General features: G+C 36.8%; 1 protein-coding gene and 1 long non-coding RNA gene across 2 annotated transcripts in view; one reads left to right on the forward strand and one right to left on the reverse strand.

Annotated features, from left to right (window-relative positions):
- LOC148132552 (uncharacterized) overlaps positions 1-24,202 on the forward strand; it is a 28,396-nt gene that overhangs the window by 3,696 nt on the left and 498 nt on the right. Inside the window, exon 2 of the long non-coding RNA XR_015748201.1 lies at positions 3,682-3,839. This is a non-coding gene — a long non-coding RNA (uncharacterized LOC148132552). The remainder of the gene's footprint in view (positions 1-3,681; positions 3,840-24,202) is intronic.
- The window catches only part of GCNT4 (glucosaminyl (N-acetyl) transferase 4), a 29,922-nt gene continuing 9,661 nt past the window's right edge, over positions 3,942-24,202 (reverse strand). The window contains exons 2-3 of the mRNA XM_026670618.2: positions 5,636-5,807; positions 3,942-5,437 (exon numbers count right to left, since the gene is read on the reverse strand). Coding sequence (XP_026526403.2) covers positions 4,072-5,436 — 1,365 coding nt within the window. The 5' untranslated portion in view covers position 5,437; positions 5,636-5,807 and the 3' untranslated portion in view covers positions 3,942-4,071. The remainder of the gene's footprint in view (positions 5,438-5,635; positions 5,808-24,202) is intronic.

A 24,202-nucleotide genomic window follows, 5' to 3' on the forward strand; every position in this document is an offset into this window, starting at 1 on the left:
ATTGGTTAGCATATGGTGTACATAGCCAGGAAAGTCTACCCTGCTTTCTACCAGATTAGTTCTGGCAGCCTAAGATTGCTATTCATTTTGTTCATGCATGTGTGCTATCCACAGTGTAGCCATGGGGGCCAAACTAGATTTGCAACTGCTGGTTAACAGCGTTTGAAGGTGTTGGATCATCCAGGATTTCTTCAACCGACCTTGCCTCGCATCTGGGCAGGACTGGCACCGGCTCCTGCTTCTGCACGGAATGCTACCATTTGCATTGTTATGTGCTTTCAAACTGCTATGTGGAGCTAAGGGCAAATGATGGGAACTCACTCAAGAATGGATGCAATGAGTTAATGTAATATGAATACAAAACTGATTATGAAAGAAGAAATTTGAGGTGGTTTGTTCATAGAGTCATACAGAACAAAGATCAAATTGCTCAAATTGCCAACTACAGGAAGGAAAAGTGAATAGATTGAGAGAAAAAGGAAATCCGAGAAAACAGCGCTTAGAGGGAATTTATTAGATTTTCAGAAGGAATGGTGGGAAGTTTAGAGAAGAAAAGACAAAGTATGAATTATTATACATGGTAGAAATACAGATGATTTTGGGCACAGAAAGTATAATGAACAGTGTTGATATTAGATGAAATTAATTTACTTTTCTTTACTTGCATCTCATGCCTATTTTGTGATCAATGTTTCTTAAATTCTTTTTGCACTTTATATAATATTGCTTTCCCTCTATTTTTAATGATACTTACTCCAAAGGGGAACACATGATGAGTATATATGTATGTTTGTATATAATTCTCAGATAAAACCTATGATGCTTTATTACATAAGATCAGAATCTTGTCAGAAATGGGAATATGCATTAATACTATTTATTTCACTCAGCTTCCTTGAGTAACTTTCTTTTGGACCCTCTGCAATTTCCAACATTGCTAAGCCCACTAATGGCCATGATCTTAGCTGATTACAGAAATGTTTTAAAAAATGATGGAATAAAAACTGTACCCATTTGTTTTAGAATAAATCTTAATGTTCTATAATTCCCATGCTGCTTCTTTCCAGTATAAAAAGATCTTGCACATCTATTTTAAAGAATTATAAAAAATAACAGGGGGAAACTAATTTTTCTATAAAAATGATAATTTGTGAATCGGGTGGAAAGCAAATAATTAAAATGGATATGAGTATGCACTCTTCAAAGAAGAAGGGAAAATTGGAGTGAACTAATCTTTGCTCAGGTTTACCAATCTTTTTTTAAAGTTAATATTTTTTTAAAAAGTGATTGAGTAAGAAGTGCTCATCATGTCTTATCAAAATATGATGTGCCGTGCACTGCCCAACAGAATTGCAATTCTGCATTTTGTATAGAATTTATTCACCATTTTATTTGTGATACTTATTGCTGACTTGCAACAACAATGGTGGTACCAGCAAGATGAGAGAACTGCATTTAACCAGTATTGCTGACTTGGTATCTTTCTTACAGTTTTGGCAAAGGAGACATTTGTGTAGAAAAAGCGGTATCTACATCTCTCATTGTTCCAGAGATTTTGTTCAAATATATTAAAATGATAAAATAAATTTTACTTTAATTAATTTTATTACATTTCATTTTATTTAAATAATTAAATTATAATTACCCAGTATACATACATACTTAAATATATATAATACATCTCATAATTGCATATAGATTTGGTAGTTTTCATTTATTTTGCATAGATTTAACCCATGATTATACCAAACTTCAAACTCAGTTTTTGTAAACAAGACAATAAGCAATAGTATAAATAAAATCTGATAAAAAATTTATGAAGTAAACCAGAGGTTTGAAAAGTGTAGACAGTTCTAGGGCTGGAGAAAGAATGAAAAATTAATAAGGGACAAGAGTTTGTGCAGATAAAAACTCCACATCAGCCAAAACCTGAGGGAGCATTGAACATCAACCATCAGAACACTTTTTCAAAGCATTGAATATTTCATGGCATTTTTGGGATCTCATCCTTTTTTCCTGCTCACTTTGGCACAAAGTTAACCTACTGTCCATTTTTTAGAGCAGTGGTCGCCAACCAGTGGCCCATGGCCCACTGGTGGGCCTTGAGAAAATTTTGGTGGGCCCCAGAGAAATCTCGCCCCCAGAGCACCCCCAAAGCGATTAATCCAGGCTGTGCAGAAACACAAGGCTGCGCCTCCCACATGGCCCGCAGGAACCCTCCCCGCTCATTCACTCCTTACCTGGTAAACTTGCCTGCTAAATTTCTATTTTTCCTTTTTCTGACCATCATCTGTTCTGCTGTGCCGGGAGATTTAGATTAGCTAGGAAGCAGGAAATGGTTGGATTTCTTGATTTCTAGCTAGTCTTTAGATCTTCGGCTCTGCTTCCCTTAGGACTGAAGGTTTGCTTGTAAGCAATTTCAGTGCAGACTCACAGCAAGCAAATTTGAGAGACTGAGCCAGCTGATGGCAGAGAGATAGATCACTGAATGATTCTGTGAGCAACTCAATCTGCCTGCTTTGCCTGATTTTGGGTAAAGGTTGCTCTTTTTTAAATAAAAAAATCAATATTTACCTGCATGGTGTGTTGTGAGTTAATTTTGTGAGTTTGCTTGCAAACAAATTTTATGAGTTTGCTTGCAAGCAAATTTTATGTGACAGATTGAGCTAGCCAATGGCAGATAAATAGATTTCTGAATGAATCTGTGATTCTGTGAGCAACTCAATCTGCCTGCCTGCTTTGTCCAATTTTGGGTAAAAGTTGCTCTTTTTTTATAAAAAAATCCAATATTTATATAAATATTTATAATATTTACATACAAACCATGCCCAGCCAGTCACATGACCACCAAGCCACACCCAAAAATTAGGCCACACCCACAGAACTGGTTAGTGGCCCCTGGGATTTAAAATTATGAGTTTGGTGGTCCCTGAGGTCCAAAAGGTTGGCGACCCCTGTTTTAGAGGATATGGCCTCATGATACAACCTCTGTCTTATCCCCAGTTGCCTAGGAAGGCAACCTAAATTTGTCTTCAGCTATTGCAATTTCAGGTAGTGTTTTCCATCTTCTCCCAACACAATAATGGGCATACTAATGATCTACAAAGCTGAGTTCATAACCTTGGTCTTAATGCAGTCTGCATCTGGCATCTGCCAAGGACCTATTGGGTAAGTGAAGATGCTGCAGCCACAACTTTCAGTCACAGGATGATGCCCTTCATTTCCATTGTGGGTTGGACTTCAGGAGAACCTGAACATCAGGTTTGCACAGAAGCATCTGCCCTTCTAGTGCCTGACCTGCACTTTGCAATCTGCCTTTCGTTCTAATTCAGAGGTCTCCAAACTTGAAAACTTTAAGACTTGAAAACTGAATTCTAGGAGTTGAAGTCAACAAGTTTGGGGCAATTTTAAAATTGCTAAGTTTGGGGACCCCAGTTCTAATCTGTTTATTATTATTTGCCTATTAGATTTTTAACCTGCCTTTATTACTTTATAAGTAACCCAAGGTGGCAAACATACCTAATGTTCCTTCTTTCTATTTTCCCCATAACAATCATGTGAGGTGGCTTGGACTGAGAGGGAGTGACTGGCCCAAGTGATTACTGCTTTGTCTTAATGTTTCCCTGCACTTGGCTTTAAAAAATTAGAGCAATATTGTTCTTGCTTCTTTTCTTCTTTTAGTTTTGGACTAACATCCAAGCTGAACGCAAGAACAATCTATGCTGGTTAAAGGGAAAACATATGAAGTAAATGGGAGAAGTTAAGCTTGAGAACCATTGGCTTAAACAAATATAAATGAGCTCATTCTCACTAATCTTTTAATTACTGAAGTTGTACAGGTAAGTGCTGGTTTACTAACCGCAACTGGGATTGGAAACTTGGTTCTTACATGAAGGCGTCCCTAGTGAAACTGCACTTGGGCTCGTGATCTTACTTCAGCTTTACTTTGCTTTACACTAAAGACCTGCAAAGGTCATAAATATGAGAATGAGTCATAAAAGTACTTTTCTGTTACCATCATAACTGTGAGTGAGCAATTCCTCACTTTAAAAATACATCATCTACTCATAACTATTCTATACTATTAGATGACACCCGTATTTTGTGCGTAACACGTTTTTCAGAAGCTAAACCAACCCATTGGTTTTGCTGTTGTGCAATCTTTTCTGCCAAACATTTTGTTAAAATGGGGTCCACTTTTGAGTCAAATTTATTGGCAAACCAATGCCCGTGGTTGAGGAGCCATCTTAGTTCTGCAGTTCCATAGATGCACACACTGCGAAGATGTATACCAGTGCAGGGAGGATAGAGGGAGTTCTCATGGTAGTTCCATTTAACTAAACGGGTTTTGCTCTGAAGATCTGTGATATCTTCAGCTTCTCTTGAAATCTGTCCAGGTACTCCAGGCATACGAACAAGAGTTGCCCAGAAATGTTCATCTGGTGAATAAGTATCCTTTGACCATTCCAAAAAATCTTGAACATGGGAATTGCCAAGAATATATTGTACAAAAGCTCGACATAAAACAAAGTACGCACTGCCTACAAAAATTTCAATATTGTGTGGAGGTGGACTCTTTGAAATACTAGTTTTCTCAAGCATCTTCATATATTCATGATACTTTTTTTGAAATTCATAGTGATGGGTAAATCTTTCTTTTTTACTACTGCTTGGTCTTATAGTCTCCAACATGTTACCCCCATTAAGTTTCTTAAGTTCATATACCAGTTCAAAGTTTGATATCAGGGGAAAATCTTGGCCACACAAATTAATTACATACTTCCATGGAACTGCAGATTTCAATAAATCAGATAGACAATTCAAGTCTGCCTGCAGCCTTGAAATATAGGCATACTCAACCACTTCCAATTTGGATGCAATGAATATATTAGAGAAACATTTGGCCAGATTCTCCAAAGCCTGTTTGAAAGTGTCAGAAGACTTTTGATCATAATGAATACAGTAGACATTCTGACTACTATAAATTGTATGAATGAGCCGCTCGACCATTATGGCATCTTTGTGAACAACCAGAGAATAAGCTAAAGGGAATTCTTCCTCTTCTGGAGAAACGGCCTTTAGGTGATATTCTCTAATTGTTCGGTATTCCTGGCAGTTAGTGGTCATTGCTATAACATCTTCATCTTTTAAATCAATGATCTTTTTTCTCTTTATCTCTAAAACCTTTCCAATTTCCATGGGATCTAGATCATAGATAAAAGAACAATTAATTCTATATTGGTCATATCTTTTTACAGGGCTGTACTTGTTTTTCACAAATGATGAAGTACTTAAAAATGGTTCTACAAAGTACGTATTTTTATGAAAGAATAAAATCCAATCAGCTTTGAGCATCAAGAGCAGCACGACTGTTAAAACCAGTATTAAAATATGCCATCGTATTGGACAAATATTGAAGCAGTTGAGTTTCTTCATTCTGTGAAAAGAAAGAGTCAAAGACTAATTAAAGACCATTCAATATGTTTATAAACGATACAGGAGTTAGCAATATAACTATTTCAGTGATAACATAAATGCATTTCCTTGTATTTCTCTCCTACAAATGCCAGAAAAATCTTTTAAAATGATTTAATAAAGATTTGTTTTCTTGATTCAAAATTTTCTGCAGTCTTACCTCAGGAATGGATCATCTATTGTGGGTCATCTATGATCTCCTTGGCCAACTTCTTTCACTTGCTTTCTTGCCATACTTTCTCTAAGAATTGCTGATCAGAACTGCCTTTTCTCCATTCCATTCAGCAGAAGTGGCTTTTCTTCTTCCCTATCAGAAGATGCCTTATTTGCTCCTACAAGAGTGAAAAAAGATTTCAGCATGCCTGTATTACAGAATACAAAGTTTAATAAAATCAGTTTTGGAAGAAACCCTCCCAAAATATTACAGAAAATACTGTTAGATGGATAGTCAAGAGACCCAGTTTGGTCCAGTGGTTAAGGCACCAGATTGGAAAGTAGGAGACTGTGAGTTTAAGTCCTGCCTTAGCTATGGAAGCCATCGGGGGGGGGGGACCTTGGGCCAGTCACTCTCTCTCAGTCCAACCTACCTCACAAGTTTGTTGTTGGGGAAATGGGAAGAAGAAAGTGTGCTTGATATGCTCACTAGCTTGAGTTATTTGTAAAATTAATAAAGGCAGGGTACAAAATAAATAAAATAAGGAGTGTGCTATTCACTTTATGATGATTACTAGGATCTTGTTGACACAAGCTTTTCATTCCCAGCTTTTCATTCTGTCCTGTCCATCAATGGGGATGGAACCTCCTGAAACCTATCAGTGACTCTGATGTTATTGTGAGACAAAGAATAGCAATAGCACTTTGGCATATACCACTCCATAGTGCTTTACAGAACTTTCTGGTTTACAAATATTAGCATATTGCCCCCAACAATCTGGGTCCTCGTTTTATCTTGGAAAGATGGAAGGTGGAGTCAACTTTGAGGCAGTCAGGATCAAACTCCAGGCTATGGGCAGAATTTGCCTGCAATACTACATTTCACTGCTTCTGCGCCACTACTACGCCACCATGGGTCAAGAGAGGATGAAAGCAAGAGAATAAATAATCACAAATGAAGGTGAATAGGCATGTCCAAGGATAATATTGCAGGATCCAATCTCCTTGTGACTGAACCAGATTGAATCCTGCAGAATAAACAGCGTAAATTGCACTTTGTAATGACCCATAACTCCCGTTGTTCCTAGCTACTGGCCATGCTGCTAGAGATAATAAATTGCAGTCTAAAATGTCGCATTAGATTGGGGAAGGATGGTTAAAAAAATTATCTTTCTCTTTACTTGTGATCTGCTAGTAACAATAAACATTTAACTTTGTTTATTGTTTTGGGGAAAAAATGCAAACCGTAGTATGACATAAACACAATGCCTGATTGTGAGTTAAATGTATCACTCTGAGACACATCTAGGTACCATGGCAATGTTGGGGGAAAAAACCCATTCTGGAATAAGACAATTGCAACTAGAAAACATTATTACCTTTACATCAGTTAGTTTTGAATGATTAACATATAGGTAGTCCTTGATTTGTGAGACAGTTATTAAGTGAGTTTCGCCCAGATTTTATGACCTTTCTTGCCACAGTTGTTAAGTGAATCATTGAAGTTGTTAAATTAGTAACATGGTTGTTAAGTGAATCTGGCTTCCCCATTGAGTTTGCTTCTCAGAAGGTTGCAAAAGGAGATTGTATGACTCAAGGACATTGCAACTATCATAAACACGAACCAGTTGCCAAGCATCTGAATTTTGGATCTTGTGACCATGAGGATGCTGCAATGGTCATAAAGTGTGTAAAACGGTCAAAAGCCACTTTTTTCAATACCCTTGTAATTTTGATTAGTCACTAAACAAATAGTTGTAAGTCAAGGACTGCTATATTCTAGTATGCATATTTATTTATTTATTTTTCACATTTCTTAACCACCCACCTCTCTCAGATAGGGACTCTAGGCAGTGTAGAAAAGATCTAGAATTATTCTATTATCACCTCTATTTTATTTTAACAAGGTGCCTTGTTTCTTATGAAAAACGCTTAAGAAGAATAAAACGGCCTAATACAAAGATGCTTGTAGAATAATAGCTAAGTATGAATTAATCTAAAATTGTGTTGATGCATTCTCTTCATTTTCTGAAAATCCATCGCTATACATATAGGCTATAACATTTGTACAAAAGATTATATTATCCACTTGTGACCCCAAGAAAGCTTTCATATATAACCAACAGAGCCTGTACAAGAATTGCAATGTTTAGTTTTCAGAAAACAAAACTTTTTAAAAGCATGGGAAAATAACCATATTAAACATGGTTAAATTAATTTCCCCCCATTTCTCATGTCTGGCATATCACTCAAAGGACAAGTGTAGATTTCAACGTGAAAAATATTACATACTGCTATTGAAAAGAGTTGTGGCAAACTTGTCCCAATTATACTGCATTTAGAAACAACTTTATAAAAAAAGGGGGGGGAAGAACCACCATGTGCACATAGCAGAATTCAATCCAATATTCCCCCTCTAGTATATTAAGTGCCTGTGCAAATGTTATCAGTAAGGAAGCCCAAACAACAGAGCAGATCCTCTCTAATTTGTTGAAACAGACCGTTCAAAAACACACTGTCAGCAGAGGATACACATACATGGGAATTGGCAGTATAATGGCTTGTTCAGCAATGTTCAGAAAGTATTGTTCAGTCTTTATTCAAAATCTGCAACAAGCTGAGAACTTTGACTCAGATATACTGATGAATGAATAAAAAGTAAACCAATGTTAGACTGATTCTGAAATAAATGTTGAATACAGTCATGTTTATAATGAAAACAAAGCAAAATGAGGTTACCTCTTTCTTTAAAGCACAAAAAGGCTGGATTTAACTGCGAGGTAGAGTATTTTAACCTTAGAAGTAGGTAGAGACATCAGAATAGAATTCAAAGATGATGAAATATAGCTGATAGGACAATTATGGCCTTTCAGATGTTCCTAAATTACACTCCCCTCATAACTTGCCACTAGGTCATACTAGCTAGATCTACTCTACAGCAGGGGTCTACAACCTTGGCCACTTTAAGACTTAACAAAGCTGGCTGAGGAATTCTGGGTGTCTACAGTACTTCAATGTTTTTAACATGTGAACAACGAGGCAATTTTTTTCCTCTGCATATTTATTTGATTTTCAAAGAAGAGACTATCATTTAGAAAATTAGCTTTACTAAGAAACAACTATTTAGATTTTTACCAAAATATTCTATATAACAAAGAGCAATTAAGAGCAATAAAAGTACTTATATACAGAGGTGATGGATTTCCAATTTTCCTGACCTTCCTCACTGTTTATTGTTGCATTCTGCATGCTACACACAATATTTAACTGCATTACAAGGAGTGAGAGGATGGATACATACAGTAAAAAAAGGGAGAAAGAATATATTAAGGTGGCCTTGAAAATATATTACAGCTAATCCTTAATTTACAACTATTTGTTTAGGGACTTTTCAAAGTTACAACAGTGCTGAAAAACAGTGACATTACGACCACACTTATGACTGTCATAATGTCCCCAGGGTCATGTGATCCAAATTTGGGTGATTGGCAACTGGCATGTATTTATGACAGTTGCAGTGTCCCAGGATGATGTCATTGCCATTTGCGACTTTCCCAGCTGGTTTCCAACAAGCAAAATCAATCTGGGAAGCTAGATTCACTTAATAATCACAAGATTCACTGAATGACCACAATGATTGGCTTCATTGCTGCAGGTTATAAACTGGCACGATTCACTTAATAGCTGCCTTGCTTAGTGATGGAAACCAGTCTCAGTGGTGGTTATAAGCTGGGACTACCTTTACATATAGAGTGTCTGTGACATTTGTAGTATAGCAAGACATGCCAAAAGGATACTTAGATCAGGGATGTCACACTCGCGGCATCATGCGACGTATCAAGACTTTTCTCCCATTCACTAAACTGGGCATGGGCACGGCCAGTGTGTGACACATTCAGCCTGCAGGCTGAGAGTTTGACAGCCCTGCTGTAGATGTGTTCCTCAGAAGGGGTCCCTTTGCATCTGCCTTCTAACAGAGCAGATGTTTCATTGAGACATTGTTTTTAATAGTCAGCCAGATTTTTTTAGATGCCTACAACATATCATAGCAAACCATCATGGACCCCCAAAAGGATACTTGCAGTAGCTTAATTCTGTCAACTTATTTAAAACTAAGAAACCTGTCATGGCCCCATCAGAGAGATTAGAATAGAATAGAATAGAATAGAATAGAATAGAATAGAATAGAATAGAATAGAATAGAATAGAATAGAATAGAATAGAATAACAGAGTTGGAAGGGACTTTGGAGATCTTCTAGTCCAACTCCTTGCTTAGGCAGGAAACCCTACACCACTTCAGACAAATGGTTATCCAATCTCTTCTTAAAAACTTCCAATGTTGAAACATTCACAACTTCCGGAGGCAAGTTGTTCCGCTGATTAATTGCTCTAACTGTCAGGAAATTTCTTCTTAGTTCTAAGTTGCTTCTCTCCTTGATTAGTTTCCACCCATTGCTTCTTGTCCTGCCCTCAGGTGCTTTGGAGAATAGCTTTACTCCCCCTTCTTTGTGGCAGCCCCTGAGATATCGGAACACTGCTATTATGTCTCCCCTAGTCCTTCTTTTCATTAAACTAGACATATCCAATTCCGGCAAACATTCTTTATATGTTTTAGCCTCCAGTCCCCTGATTATCTTTGTTGCTCTTCTCTGCACTCTAGTCTCAACATATTTTTTTTATATCGTGGCGACCATTAATTGGAACTCCCCCTTGCCATGTTTAGAGAGGCCAGGGGCTGTGGACAATGCTGTCCCACACCCCTCAAACATTGGGGGAGATGATCAACCAAATGGGGAGCTGCCTGCCTTCACAGACACAGGGGAGGATCGGATGCTGACAGGTCTCCAGCAGGAGATCGACTCCGACAGATCTCCTCTGGTGAGGAACAACTGCCTCCTCCACTCAATCCAAGGGCAAGGAGAGCAGAGCAAAGGCAAGCTCAGGGAATGGCTATGAGGCGACGTGGGAGAAGGTTGCCCCTCCCCTCCTCACAAGGAATACCTGGAGTGGAGTGATTTAAGGATAAGCCACGGGGAGTTAGTCTTGCCAAGAACAATTGTTTGTTTTGGATTACACTCCCCCCGGCTTTGATCTGTGCCTTTTTTCCCTTGCTTTGAGGGCTGCTTTTCACCTTTGCTTTGAGGATTGCCATTTATCTTGACGTAGTCTTGTGGGTTGCTTTTGCCCTTTATTTTGCTTTGCCTTCAGAACTGCCTCGGCCTTGTACCTTGCCTTTGCCCCAAGGACTGCCATCGTCTTATGCCTGGACTTTGCCTTGTGGACTTTCCTGGTAACATATGGGCTGTTGTCTGGGGGACTGAGGGTGGGCGCCTTCAGGGTAGCATGCGGGTGGAAGCCTTACTGCTCATTGGAAGGCCATTTGTTGAACACTTCTTGGGGGCAATAAAGGACTCTCTGAAGGCTTTCCTTGCCTTGACCACCTGGGTCATAACAAAACCAGAGAACATTTCTTTGGTAAATATCTGCATTGAAAGGGAATTATATGAAAATTTCCCTTTTCTGCCATTCTTTTCTACAAGGATAATTTTTTAATTCCTAAGGTCTTATTGGTAAGAAAGTATGAAGGCATTTTCCTTCTCCATTTTCCCCTGCCTTTTAGAAAGTTTTCTTATATGAATAAATGGTAGAAAGGATCATTATAGCAACCAGTGAGTCATGCTACCAACTGCTATCATATCACTCATATTTCGTAAGTACATGCGCCTCTTGTAAATTTTGTCTTGTTTTGTCACAGTTCTAATTATGCTATCAACAAAGACCTCAATCTTCACGCGGTATAAAAAAGCTTAAAATATTAGAGTTTTCTCCACAGAAGTAAACTTTTGGAAAGGAAAAGCAACCCATGTGATGTATATACTACAGGTAGTCCTCGACTTACAACAGTTCATTTAGTGACCATTCAAAGTTACAACGGCACTGAAAAAAGTGACTTATGACCAGTTTTCCCACTTCCCCATGGTCATATGATTCAGGTGCTCGGCAACTGGTTCATATTTATGAGGTTTGCAGTGTCCTGTGATCAGCTTTTGAAATCTTCTGCCAAGCAAAGTCATTGGGGAATCCAGATTCACTCAACAACTGTGTTACTAACTTAACAATTGCAGTGATTCACTTAACAAATGTAGCAAGAAAAGTCATAAAGTGGACCAAAAATCACTTAACAAATGCTTTGTTTAGCAACAGAAAATTTGGGCTCAATTGTGGTCATAAGTCATGGATTACTGGTTATCTGTGATTTTAGCTCTATTAACTGAAATTTGGAACTTTCAATTTTGCCCTGTCCTCTAACTTCCTAATTAACGTACTGACTAAACTTTCAAACACAGATCTATCAGACTAGATGTGTAGTGTAATGAATGAAGTGAGGTATTTTTGTGGCATTCTATATGTGAAATACATACATACATGCATGCATACATACAACAGGTGAAGCTGGGCACATCAGATACCTGTACAATTAGCCCAGGAGCCTCCCAGGGCTGTGTGCTCTCTCCACTTCTCTTCTCTCTATATACCAATGACTGCATCTCAAAGGATCCCTCTGTTAAAATACTGAAGTTTGCAACTGATACAACAGTGATTGGTCTCATTCGGACAACAATGAATCTGCATACAGATAGGAGGCTGAACAACTAGCCTTGTGGTACAACCAGAACAATTTTGACCTAAATACACTCAAAACCGTAGAAATGGTGGTAGATTTCAGGAAAAAAAAACTCCTATACTACCACCTCTTACAATTCTAGACAACACAGTATCAATAGTAGAGACCTTCCAGTTTCTAGGTTCTATCATATCTCAAGATTTAAAATGGACATCTAATATCAAAAACGTCATCAAAAAAGCATAACAAAGAATGTTCTTTCTGCGCCAACTCAGAAAGCTCAAACTGCCCAAAGAGCTTCTGCTGATTCAGTTCTACAGAGGAATTATTGAGTCTGTCATCTGCACCTCTGTAAGTGTCTGGTTTGGCTCTGCAACCAAACAAGACAAACACAGACTTCAACAGATAATTAGAACTGCAATTGCTAAAAGCAATTGCTACCAACCTGCCTTCCATTGTATACTGCACGAGTCAAAAAGAGGGCTGTGAAAATATCTACACACCCCTTGCACTCTGAACATAATTGTTACAACTTCTACCCCCAAAATGACCTATAGGGCACTGCACACCAGAACAACTAGAGACAAGGGCAGTTTTTCCCCAAATGTGATCACTCTTCTAAACAACTAATTTCCATAACACTATCAAACTATTTAATAAGACTGTATTACTATTCTTCTTCTCATCCTTCCTATTACCTATCTCTTCCAACTTATAACTATAACCGTGTTGTTTGTATTTTTATACTTATATTGTTTTATTTGTTCCCTAGTATGATTTGATTGCTTATTAGTAACCTATGACTATCACTGTTGCATCTTATGATTCTTGATGAAGGTATTTTATTTTTTCTTTATGTACATTGAGAGCTTATGCACCAAAGACAAATTCCTTGTGTGTCCAATCACACTTGCCCAATAAAGAATTCTATTCTATTCTATTTCCCACAACATCGTCGAAATGTTAAATTTTATGGTGTCTGCCTCCATGGACAGAGGCTTTTCAGTGGTTGCCCCACTGTTACTTTCTGTCATTGCTTGTAGAGTTTAAACAGACCCTAAAAATATTTTACTTACAAGTAGCCCCTATTTGGTATGTTTTAATTATTAGTATCGTACAATCCTGTCTAATCAAAACTAAATTCCAATTCTGCACTTTTTATTCAGAGGTCACCACCAGTAAACATAGTCCTTGTTTCTTAGAAGACATGCATACTTTTAAGCTACAAATTTGCTTTTTTTAAAAAATAAATAAATCCATCTGTTCTTTTATATTCTCAAAAAAAGTATGAAATGTGCTGAATAATGTAAGATGCTTTATTTTTTTCTGGACAAGAGGTGATAAATGACCTTAATGTATTTTAATCACTTCATCTGAATCAGAAGGGAGTGATTGGTACTAGAAATATTTTTCAATTCCCCCCCCAAATTTGAAAATATTGATTGGAGTAAATTAATTACAGTATTGATGTATTCCTCATCCATGCTAATAAATCTCTCATAGCCACATTTTATTGCCTGTGAATAACTTACTTGTAAGGAACATGTTTCTTTCAAATTAAAATATTACACATATAATGGAGTACAACTCTGCAAATGACCATCATTTGTGCTTGTTAAATCATGCTATTTATTGGCAACATCAGTTGTTATTTCACTATGGTTTGCATAAATCTAAAGATATGATTCATAAAGTTTTTATTCCATGAATGGAAGACTATTAAGATATTAAAGACACTTTAACACACAGTTTACTACTATTGAGAAATGCATCAGTACTGGGACTAGGAGATACAACTAAGTTCTGTTTTGGGAGACTAAAATAACCCAAATTATTAAGATATATATTTTATTTATTAAGCTATGAGTGCATTAATGCTGTATGAGCTGTAGGCCATAAAAACCTATCCCTTTTAATAAAATGTATTAATTTGAAAAGGTGCTACCAGACTGGATTGAGATTCTGTGATTTTGGAAAGAAAAAAAAACCTGGAAAAATGTCTAAAAGTTCTTCTCCAAAGACAAAAATAATAGTTTTAATTCTTTGTTTATTATACAGTAAGGTATCCAAGCTATGAAGTATAAATTGTTTAAAATATGTTTTAATTTTATTTACGAATTACAAAAAATGAAAAAAAAATGCGTAAATACACTAAAATAACCCATATAATTAAGAACGTTTATGCTTAGAGGAAAAAAATTAATAGAACCTCCACAAAAAAGGAAGAATGCTTTTTAAAAATCACAATCTAAGAAAGTATAAAAATCGACATTTTTAAGAGAGAAGCAAGCCAGCACATGACTCTAGTTTTGCCTATGACTTCACATGTCATCTAAACATATCCTATAGAAGTATGTATACACTCAATCTCATATATAATTTTAAAATGTACATTACAACATTAGTGTATTTAAAACATGTACAGTATCTCCATACTTTAATTCAAATAAAGGCAAAATGTTGTTTAATAACTTAAAAGATTGATTATATTATACAAATCTACACAAAACAAATAAGTATAATATACTTATCAATAGTTACTGGTTTACTAATAAGTGCCACACACTACTATAACATGATCAGTACAAAGTATTATTGTAAAACATCACAAAATCTCTGCCATAGTAATTCATATACATTAATGCATATACATTAATACATTAAAAGATAATGTGAAATAGAAAGTATACATTTCATCAAGTTTTAGATTCAGATTTTTAAATATCATTTGGAGTTTTCTTTACCCTTTCCTCCACTTTTTTTAATGTATTACAGGAAATTGTGCAGTCACCATCTGGTTTAGTGGATTATATCAGCATATTATATTATTGTCGGATATCTCTAATTAACAGTGCTTTATCAAATACGTAGCTATCTTACATGAAGGAGAAAGACAACATTTCTCTCTGTGAAGAGAAAAAGAAAAAGAGGTTAAGATATTTTAAAATATTTACAATTTCATTCTTGCTTTCCTATCTAAGCTCTTCCAAGAATTAAACAAGAAATGTGTGAGTATCATGGGTGAACGGCAAATAACATGGATTTTGTTATTTTAACTAACATACCGTGTTTCTCATATAATAAGGCCGAAACAGGGTAGTTATCTTGTATTTTAATTTGATTTATTTTCTGTCTTTTAAAATGATGTTCAGATTTATTAGCTTTTAACATTCCTAAACAGAAATCAAGCTGGAGACTACCTCCAGATAAGAAAAATTTGTTAGTACAATTTGGAGTCTGGCTTATCTCTTTCATGAACTCTAGTCTAAACAACCATTCCCCCTTACAATTACGCCCCTTCTGATGTCAGACCTCATTTTAATGAACATATGTGATATTATGGGATACAAATATGTAACATATTTGACTACATGTAACAGATAACAGATAATCAGAGTTGGAAGGGACCTTGTAGGTCATCTAGTCCAACCCCCTGCCCAAGCGGGAGACCCTACACCATTTCTGACAAATGGCAGTCCAATCTCTTCTTGAAAGTCTCAAGTGATGGCGCTCTCACAACTTCCGAGGGCAAGCTGTTCCATGGGTTCAATGTTCTGTCAGAAAGTTTCTCCTTATTTCCAGGTTAAATCTCTCCTTGTTCAGTTTCCATCCATTATTCCTTGTCTGGCCTATAGGCGCTTTAGAAAATAGCTTGACCCCTTCCTCTCTGTGGCAGCCCCTCAAATATTGGAAGACTGCTATCATGTCTCCCCTGGTCCTTCTCTTTACTAGACTAGCCAAGCCCAGTTCCTGTAACCGTTCTTCATATGTTTTAGTCTCCAGTCCCCTAATCATCCTGGTTGCTCTTCTCTGTACTTTTTCTAGAGTCTCAACATCTTTTTTATAAAGTGGTGAGCAAAACTGGATGCAGTACTCTTGGTGTGATCTTACTAAGGCTTTATAGAGTGCTATTAGTACCTCCCTTATGTAACTGATTTCCTGTGCAAAGGGGAGGTTACTTTTATTCTGTCCGATCAACTTTCCTCTTGCATTTCCTTTGTTGTGTTAGCTATAAAAAGGAATGTAAGATGGGCCTCGAGGTTCTCCCTTTTCATAGAGAGATCCCACTTTATCAGGGTACCCTAATAAACTGCTTTTAAATGATCTTCCGACTCAGTTGCTTATTAGGAAGGTAAACTGAGGCAGAACCAAGAGCCAGATTTGGCTTTCATGGGAGAGGTAGCATAAACTTAACTTTGTTATTATTTTGTGTAATATAACACAAAATAATAAACATTGTGTAATACAACTTCATACTATTCATATTCATTATAAATAATATTATATAAATATATAAACATATGAACATATACACATTCACCTTGATATTTTTTCTCAGCTGCCATATATATTTAATTTTGTACTACCCTGTAATTGTTTCTAATTGTTTTATGATTGTTCATCGCCTAGACTAGAGCCTCTTGTTTGAGATGGGCAGCTATAGACTTGAAGAAACAAAACAGAACTTTGTGATATAAACAACAGAATTAAGGAACAGACATTTTAAGATAGCTGTTTAAATAACCAGGATTTAATTTACAAAGCTATTGAGCCACAATTCATTTCAAATGCCCTGTATTTATCTTCATTGTATATGGCTTACGGCAAGCAAATAAATCTTGCTAAACCATTGGCTTTTTCAGTTAATGGAGAAAACATGCCTGGAGATGAAAGTTGTATCTATCAATTAGCAAAAAGAGGGTGCTTTCCAGTTTCTATCATGTTTCATGTACACGCATACGTACATGCAAAATATTTGCTACACTATATCTCTACTATGATCATGAAAACCTATATCCATGTAACCCTTTGTTTATACTAAATTATTTACCCATTGAAATGATAGGGAACACTATTTGTGCTTGTTCAGTTTGCTAAATATATAGTGGAATATTATAACAATGATTCTATGAGAAAAAAAATTTCTATGGTATCTCTATACTGATTCATGCTATTCTATAAATCCGTATTTTAAACCAAAACATTTATCTCATACCCAAACAATAACAAATAAACCACAATAAATATTCTTCTTTTTAAATCATCACCATCTCTTCCAGCCAATTAGTGAATATCCACAGTAATAAGCAGAATTATAATTTACTTTCCAGATTTAGGACAGCATAACATTTCAACTTCAATCAGTTTTTAAATTTAGATAAATATGTTTAAGCATATTTTTAAGTACAGCTACAATGTTAAAATGATGTCGACCAGAAAGAAAATATATTTTCTTTGTGACTGCATTTAGAAAACATAATAAACTCCCCCCACTAATACACACACACACCCCTCAACAACACGGCTGGAAAACAGGCCACCAGGATGTTCTTGCTTAATAGTGCTCAGCATAGCTTGAAGGCAACACTTGAAAGAGAAGCAGGGTGTCAAACTCACGGTCCGCGGACTGGATGCATTACGTGCTGGCCACACCCATCCCCGGTTTAGCGAAGGGGAAAAAAGTCACGATACATCATGTGATGTGATGCTGCGAGTTTGACACCTCTGCTCTAATGGATCAACTTTACCTATGATTTCACATGTCATCCAAACATATCCTATAAAAGTGTGTGTACGCTCAACCTCATATACAATTTTAAATGTTACATTATAATATTACTGTGTTTAACCCATGTACACTATGTCCATACTTTAATTAAAATAAAGGCAACAATGTTGTTTAATAACTTAAAAGACTGGTTACAGATATACACACAATCTTTGTAACAGCAGCTTAAAATAACAGCTGTCATAGATCCACAACTTGAGTACAACTTCATGCAATGTAGATAACTCAGAAAAAGAGAGTAAACAAACTACGGTGGTAGCATAAGAGAACATGTTTACTTGCAGTAATGAAGTATTTACATTCTGAATTTGAAGCTGCTATAGCAGGAAGCAATATTTTCCTACAATTGTTCTAGATGCTAAATCTTGCTATTCAGAACTGACAGAGTTGTTTTAATACAAAATATGCCAACCATTTCATTCAAGAGAAGCTCCCACAATTCTTGTCATACAGAGCTGATCATTTATAACTTTGTCTGGTCTTTGTAATACAACTGTCCTTTGAAATGAACAATGCAACCAAGTAATCAAAGTTTAATCGATTAACAACTAAGAATACGTACTTTCATGTAGAATAGATTTAAAGGTTCAGACTTTTAAATTTTCTTCAGGACAATCCTGATCACAAGAGACAGATCAAAATAAAAACTAAGTCATACTGATAATAATACAGGAAGTCCTTGACTTATGACCACAATTGAGCCCAAAATTTATGCTGCTAAGTGAGACATGTATTGAGTTTTACCCCATTTTATGACTTTTCTTGCCACAGTTGTTAAGTGAATCACTGCAGATCTTAAGTTAGCAACACTGTTATTAAGTGAAACTGGCTTCCCCATTGACTTTGCTTGTCAGAAGGTCGCAAAAGGGGATCCCGTGACTCCAGGACATTGGAGCTGTCGTAAGTATGAATCAGTTGCCAAGCATCTGAATTTTGATCACATGATCATGACATGAGGATGTTAATGGTCATACGTGTGAAAAACGGTCACAACTTACTTTTTTCAGTGTTGTAACTTTGAACAGTCACTAAATGAAATGTTGTAAGTCGAGGACTTACATAGTTAATAAGAGTAACTTCCTCTTTCAATCTTTATGCTCTTTGTCATTATCAAAGATTCTGCACAAAATCCTTTGCTGCTGTCTTTTTTCCTTGTGTTTCATGTTAAACCCTTGAATTCCAAGATAGGCCACTCATATTCTTTGATTTTTTGATAGCTGCTGTTATTTCAAATGTTTCCTATTATTTTTTAGTATAGTACTGTATTTTTTTATATTTCCTCCATGTCTTTTTTTTTTTTTTTTTGCCTGGTCCACACTTCTGCAATCAAATGAAGCATTATGGTGCAATGTTTCAGGATTGTATTTCAGCACGTTTTATGTTGGAGTTCCTTAATATTTTCTAAGAGAAGGCCCAGAGCTGTGATCCACTAGCACTGCATTCACCCTAGGTTCAATCTGTTTCTTGTATACATGAGGAACAATCTTATACTTAAACAAGTCTATTACACAACTTGTTAGCGTTTATGCATTTAGAACATACTCTGTTATTGAGCATAACATTAATTCTAATTCATACAAATAAATGGATTATGAAACTTGGAACCATGTCAAAGAAACCACAATCCAAACCACATTTACTAGGCAATATGTCCCAGTACATTTAATAGAGCATGAAGGTACATGTTTAAACTGTTCTTGTAAATAAACAGATTTATAATGACTTAGTGTTGTAAATGTTTATTAGCTCTGACTAAAAGAGCACATTACCGAAGGTTCTGCCATTTATAGCTTCTATTTTGTCTGAACTGACTTCTAAAAATGCTATGCAGTTAAAGTTTGCATATCATGTATACGTTATATGTTTTAAAAAAACAAATATCTAGACTAGGTGTGTCAACTGACACATATGTTTACTTTGAATTTCAGGTTGTCAGCTCGTCATTAGATTATGTTGATGGGATTAATAGATATTGGGAAAGGCTGGATTCCTTTATTCAAGAAGTTATGTAGTGATCTGTGTTTGAAAAGATGATTCAGAAGTGTACGGGGGTGGGAAACGACACATATCACACCCATTGGCAACCTCTTGAAAACTTTTTCTCAAACTTGTAGTGTTTCAGAACAATCCTGAGAAAATATATGTTTGGTTTAAGGAGATGCAAATAGAAACAAAGTGTGCATCGACATATGCTTTGAATCATATTTTTTCTTTTTTAATCCACATATAATGCAAAGCCCTGCTGTTTAAGTTAGCTTTTCCTTCTTTCTGAGCATAGTTGTATCTGACAGATTTTAGATCAGAATTCACTTCAACATCACCATTTTCGCTGTTATATTGCTACTATTTGAAAACTGGTGGTTCTAATTTAATATTGCATTATTTAAAAACAGGATATTGTTTAAAGGAATACAAAGAATAACATTACAAAATGCTATAAGTAAAAACATTTTCTTCCAAATTGTCCCAATTGTATTTCAAATATATAGTTAGAATGCATGTAAACTTAGTCAATAAGCTCATTTTAATACCTGGATTTGTTTTAAGAAAAAAAATATGAATAAGCATTCAAATTTAATTTCACTTTTCCAATGTAAATTAATTCACAGTATGTAATTATTTTTGCTGAGCCAAGCATTCTGCAAAAAAGCCAGGCTTGCTGACTTTTGAAAGACCTGTAGTATCAGGGCCAGCTGTACATTGGGGTGGGAATGGCAGAGATGGTATTCAGCAGGTTCTGACAGTTCTGGAGAACCAGTAGCAGAAATTTTGAATAGTTTGGAGAACCGGCAAATACCACCCCTGACTGGCCCCGCCTCCATCTATTCTCTGCCGCCTGAGTCCCAGCTGATCGACTGGGTCTTCTTTGGTTGCCCTGCACCGGAGAACGGAGCTGGAAAGCAGGTTAATGGGAAAGGGAGGGAATGGGGATTTTGCAGTATCCTTCCCCTGCCACGTCCACCAAGCCACTCCCACCAAGCCACACCACACCCACCAAGCCATGCCATTCCCACCAAGTCACAGCCACAGAACCGGTAGTAAAAAAAAATGAATCCCACCACTGGGGGGGGGTGGGTGGTAGGGTGGGAGTTAGATCACTACAAAGAACAGGGGCTGCATGAAGAGTCATCACAAGGGGACATTGTTTCAGAGAAGAGACCTGAAGTATGTCCTCTTTGTGGAGCATGTGGCCTGGGGGATACTCTTGGAACATGATGGCCTTTCAAATTTCCCACAAATACCGTATTTATCGGCATATAACACGCACAGGCGTATAACACGCATCTTCATTTTAAGGGGGAAATTTCAGGAAAAAAATTTAAAAAATTCTGCCTGCCTGCCTTAGTTTCTGGTTGTTTGGGAGCAGCTTCGGCTGAGAATAATAACTATTCGCCTCTTTTACTCAGCCGAAGCTGTTCCGATTCAACCATTAACGAAGGCAGGCAGGCAGGCAGAACGGAGCACTGCGGGCGGGCGGACGGGGTGGGGGTGGGGGAGAGGCGACAGGAAAAGCCCCCCGCTTCTTTGAAGCAGTTTCTTCCTGTGCTGGTGGAGGAGCGAGAGAGCAACTGAGAGAGCTGACCCAGAGAAGGACAGGCTTCGGTTGCTTCCTCCCCCCTTCTTTCATTTGTGTCCTTGATCCCCGATCCCAGCAGCATTCACCGAAGGCTTCTTAACATATCGGCGTATAACACGCATACATCATTTGCCCCCTATTTTCAGGGGGAAAAAGTGCGTGTTATACGCCGATAAATACGGTAACTATGCCAGGTTGATTATAGGGGGGACACCTAAAGCCAGATAGATTCCCTAAGTCAGACCTACATTATTATGCTGTGTTTTGTCATTGGTGGCTGCTTCTCCTGTTGGCGGACAAAACGGGTCACCTTGAATATAATGAGTGGAATATTTACAGACCAGAACAATGCCATTAGCAGTGACTTTAAAAAAAAAAAGGCAGAGTAGGAACTGGCAATAGGGACAGCAGATTTTATGCTGCTACTGTTTTACACTTAACTCACTAGATGCAAATAGACCAGAATGTGCCAGTGTTTTGGCTAGATTCCAAAAACATATTAAGCTACATACTAGCCAAACAACATTGCAGCCTTGCATGTTGTGAATGTTACTATTTATTTATGTGTGAGAAAGGCTGCTATGGCTTGCTCAACGAACTGTAATTAAGATAAACTGTGTTTTAACCTGGCTTAGCTGAATAGAGAGTCTTGTACTAGATTAGCCAAAAGAGCTCTGTGTGCATGTAGTCACTGAAAAGAAAAAAGAGGGAAGTGGGAGAGAATCAAATATCTTTTTAATTAAGTGAAGTGGCAGTAAATTAAAAAAAAAAAAGAATACTGCAAGCATTTTGTCAGTATCTAGCTAGTAGCAGTTTAGGCAGGCCTGCTCTGTTGTTTTGTGGCCTTCTGGAATCTTCTCCGCCTGGAAGTGAGATTTGCTCCATCCCTCTCAACATTTTGCAATTCGCTCAAGATCTGGCTGTGTTGTCAGGCCTGAGAGCCCCAGGGGAGGGGAGAGATTCCATGATGGCACCCTTACTGGAGTTAATATTTCATAGAATAACAGAGTTGGAAGGGACCTTGGAGGTCATCTAGTCCAACCCCCCCCCCCTGCTCAAGCAGGAGAATTTATTCCAAATATTAGCGATTGAACTCACAGCCTCCTGATTGTCATCCTCTCTTCTTTTATGTACCTTTTTAAGAGTCATTTTTTTTTAAAAAAAGGTGACTGTTTTTAAGGCTTTTTTTTTAAATTAAGTGTCGTATGCTGCACAGAGTCACTTTCATCTGAGATGAAAAATAAATAAATAATGATTTTGAGTCTAGAAATAAAAGTTAAGAAGCACAGTGAAAAACATGGGACTAAAATTAAATATAAACAAAACCAGACAAATGATAAAATGTAGAACCATTAGTTTTGGAACTGACATTGAAGCAGTGAATAATTTCTGCCCTTTAGGATCAATCACTGACAATAAAGAAACAAGTAATCGAGTAGGAGTTGATACAGAAATCATGAAGGCCTTGGATTCAGATGCTGTGATATGTCTCTATCTACAAAAAAAATAATCAGAATTATGGAAGCAATGGTATTTCCTGTGACACTCCATGGAAGCAGAGTTGCACTTTGAAAAAACAGGACAGAAGCAGTACTGATGTTGAACTTGGACACTGAAGAAGAGAAATAGATGATAGAGCAAATCTACCTAGGGTTCATTCAAGGTGCAAATGACCAGGCTCAAATTATCCTATTTTGGACATATTATGTGAAGACCTAGGTTTCTGGAGAAGGCTGTAATCCTGGGAAACGTGGAAGGAAAGAGAAGAGACCGACCAGCAGCAAGATGGATTGTTACACTTGTGATATGAGGACCACTGCAATATCTGAAAGATCAGAGTAGGGACAGATCATCACTAAGAGTCAGCATTGGCTTGATGGCACATAATCATAGCATTTGTGATATCTACAGTGATGATGTAAATAGCACAAATACAATCTAGTCTATTTCTACAAAAACTCATTCTATATTATAAACTGCAACTTACTCTTAATAGACAAAGGCCACATACTACAATGATTTGCAAATACAAAAATCATCCTATTTAACCATGCTCAATAACTAAATTATGAATAACATAAAAGCAATTTTAAGGAAACTGAAAATCATTAAACCTCCTTGCAGAACTTCTATGTCAGTGACTGTGTTCATACAAAATTCATAGCTTGCTTAATCATTGTTCAGTCAGGACAATCAGTCACAATGTGCCCATTTCACATACTACCAAGCCATGAACTACAGTCGGAAAATAAAAGTGAATGAGTTCACATATCACAATAAACCAAAATTAAACAAACCACATTGGGGCTGGACAGACAGCCATCTCCTCCCTCCTCTCTTTTGAATTACAGGATATCTGATCTTTGACTCCCATATATTACTCCTAATCAAATTAATCATATAAGACAGGAACGGGCATAAATTCTCACTTTTGATAGCAATAAACCAGAAATCTGGATTTGGCCATCATGCAAATCTTTACAGTTCTAGCTTGATATTTGTGTGAAGGGATTAAGAAAGAAGCGGTGTATATCAGCATATGGCCTGCTTATCTCTAGGGACTATGGTGTCAGCTCCCAAATATTTTTCAGACATTTCAATATGATTTCAACATATTTAAGAACATATTTATTTCCGTCAAAGAGGTTTTACCCTGGCCAGGGCAATACTATAAAATCCTATCCTTAACTAATACTTTATTGCTTATGGATTCTTTATATCATTGCATTTTTCATAGTAATCTACATAAAACATGGATTTCTTGTTTAATTGAACTGGTTGTACTTTATTAGGTTGTAATGT

The sequence above is a fragment of the Notechis scutatus genome, chromosome 2 (assembly GCF_049901735.1).
Source record: "Notechis scutatus isolate UNSWTSFEM ecotype Mainland chromosome 2, rNotScu1.2, whole genome shotgun sequence".
In the NCBI taxonomy this organism is placed as follows: Eukaryota; Metazoa; Chordata; class Lepidosauria; order Squamata; family Elapidae; genus Notechis; species Notechis scutatus.